Here is a 1,656-nt window from a genome sequence, read left to right as displayed (position 1 = left end):
CGGGGGCAGCCACCAGAGCTGCACAGGAGCCTCCAGTGGCCCCTGCACCTTCTGGAAGCTCTAAGTAAATGGGGTCCTCCCTTGAATTGAACTGCCTTCAAAGCCACCTGTTCCAAGTGCCAGTACCCACGCTGCAATCTGGGGGTGCCTCCCTCTCTCCGCCTAGCAAGATCAGGGCATGGGACCGGCCGGACCGGCAGGCGGGCACACACTCACCAGTGTGGATGATGATGTGCTTGGATAGGTCCCCCACGTTCACAAAGGCCTTGCTGCAAACGCTGCACTTGTGGGGGCGGATGTTGTCATGGTGGCGAATGTGATTGGCCAACTGGCTGGACTGGACAAATCTGCAGGGCCACAGAGGGGAGGGACTGGCCTGAACTGCCCAAGCCTGGGCCAGGGGAGCTGGGCTGGCCTTGTGCCTCTCTTTCTAGACTGGACGGGCCAACTGGACTGGGCTCAGGCAGCAGTCGGCCCGGTTCGCAACTGAGCCCTAGTGTGTTTTCTGAACCCCTTCACCCTGCAAAGTGTGGGGACCCCAGAGCACCCTGGGCATGGGTGGGGCAGGACCTCTTGCCGCAGCGCTCGCAGACGTAGGGCTTCTCCCCAGTGTGCTGGCGCACGTGGGCGATGAGGGAGCTGGCCTGGGTGAAGGCTTTGCCGCACATCACGCACTGGCATGGCTTCTCGCCTGGGGACGGGCAGCAAAAGATGTTAGCGCCAACTTCTCCTCCTTCCGTGTGCCCTCCCCAGCTCCTAGGCTCCCACCGCTGGGCTTGCTCACCCACCCGTGTGGATGCGGACATGCCGCTGCAGAGCGCCGGGGTCAGCGAACTGCCGCTGGCAGTGGTTGCACACGTAGGGTTTCTCCCCGCTGTGGATCCGAAGGTGCCGCTTTAGGTTCCCTGTGGAGACAGACCGGGGGCCTGGTGTGGGGCATCAGGAGGTGGCCGCGGAGTGGAGGGTGTGGGGCAGCCAGGCAGCCTGGCCCTACCTGAGGTGGTAAACTGCTTCCCACACTCTCGGCACTTGAGGGGCCCGTCCGCGATGTGGATCTTCAGGTGGGCCTTCAGGTTCCCCACCTGTGCCAGGCAGGGGTCAGAAAGGCCACCCCATACAGTGTGGCCTTGGGCCCCATCCGCAGCCCCTCCGCCAGGGAACAACTGATTCTGGGTCCTCCCAGGAGCCAGTGGATGGCTCCATCTTTGCTTAAGGCCAATGGAATGTTCCAGATCCTAGCAGTGAGAGGGAAGCCATGCCCACCCCACTTCTTTCTGGTCTGAACCCCATCCTGACTTCACCCACCTTCTCACCCTCTCGGGCAGAGCTCTGTCCTGGGGAGGGTCACGCTCTACTCAGCACCTACTTTTCCCACTAAGCCTGTGTCTTCGAGGGCCCCCTCCGCCCGTCAGTGTGCAGGGTGGAGGCGCCCCGGGCGGTGCCCACACACCTGGTTGAACTTCTTGTCACAATGAGGGCACTTGTGCTCCTTGTCAGTGTCATGAGTCTCCAGGTGGCGCATCTTGGAGGTGGGGTCAGAGAAGGAGCGGCCGCAGTAGTCGCACTGGTAGGGCTTCTCGCCGCTGTGCACCAGCTGGTGCCGCTTGAGGTTGCCGGACGTGGTGAAGAGCTTGCCGCAGTCCTCGCAGCGGTAGC

General features: G+C 62.8%; 1 protein-coding gene across 1 annotated transcript in view; it reads right to left on the bottom strand.

Moving 5' to 3' along the window:
• The window catches only part of ZBTB17 (zinc finger and BTB domain containing 17), a 6,631-nt gene that overhangs the window by 932 nt on the left and 4,043 nt on the right, over positions 1-1,656 (bottom strand). Inside the window, exons 9-13 of the mRNA XM_015565932.1 lie at positions 1,451-1,648; positions 995-1,082; positions 789-905; positions 571-691; positions 217-347 (exon numbers count right to left, since the gene is read on the bottom strand). Coding sequence (XP_015421418.1) covers positions 217-347; positions 571-691; positions 789-905; positions 995-1,082; positions 1,451-1,648 — 655 coding nt within the window. The remainder of the gene's footprint in view (positions 1-216; positions 348-570; positions 692-788; positions 906-994; positions 1,083-1,450; positions 1,649-1,656) is intronic.

This window comes from Myotis davidii, unplaced genomic scaffold, assembly GCF_000327345.1.
Source record: "Myotis davidii unplaced genomic scaffold, ASM32734v1 scaffold299, whole genome shotgun sequence".
NCBI classification, from domain to species: Eukaryota; Metazoa; Chordata; class Mammalia; order Chiroptera; family Vespertilionidae; genus Myotis; species Myotis davidii.
The sequence above is the reverse complement of the archived record's forward strand: the minus strand, read 5'-3'. Positions and strand labels throughout refer to the sequence as shown.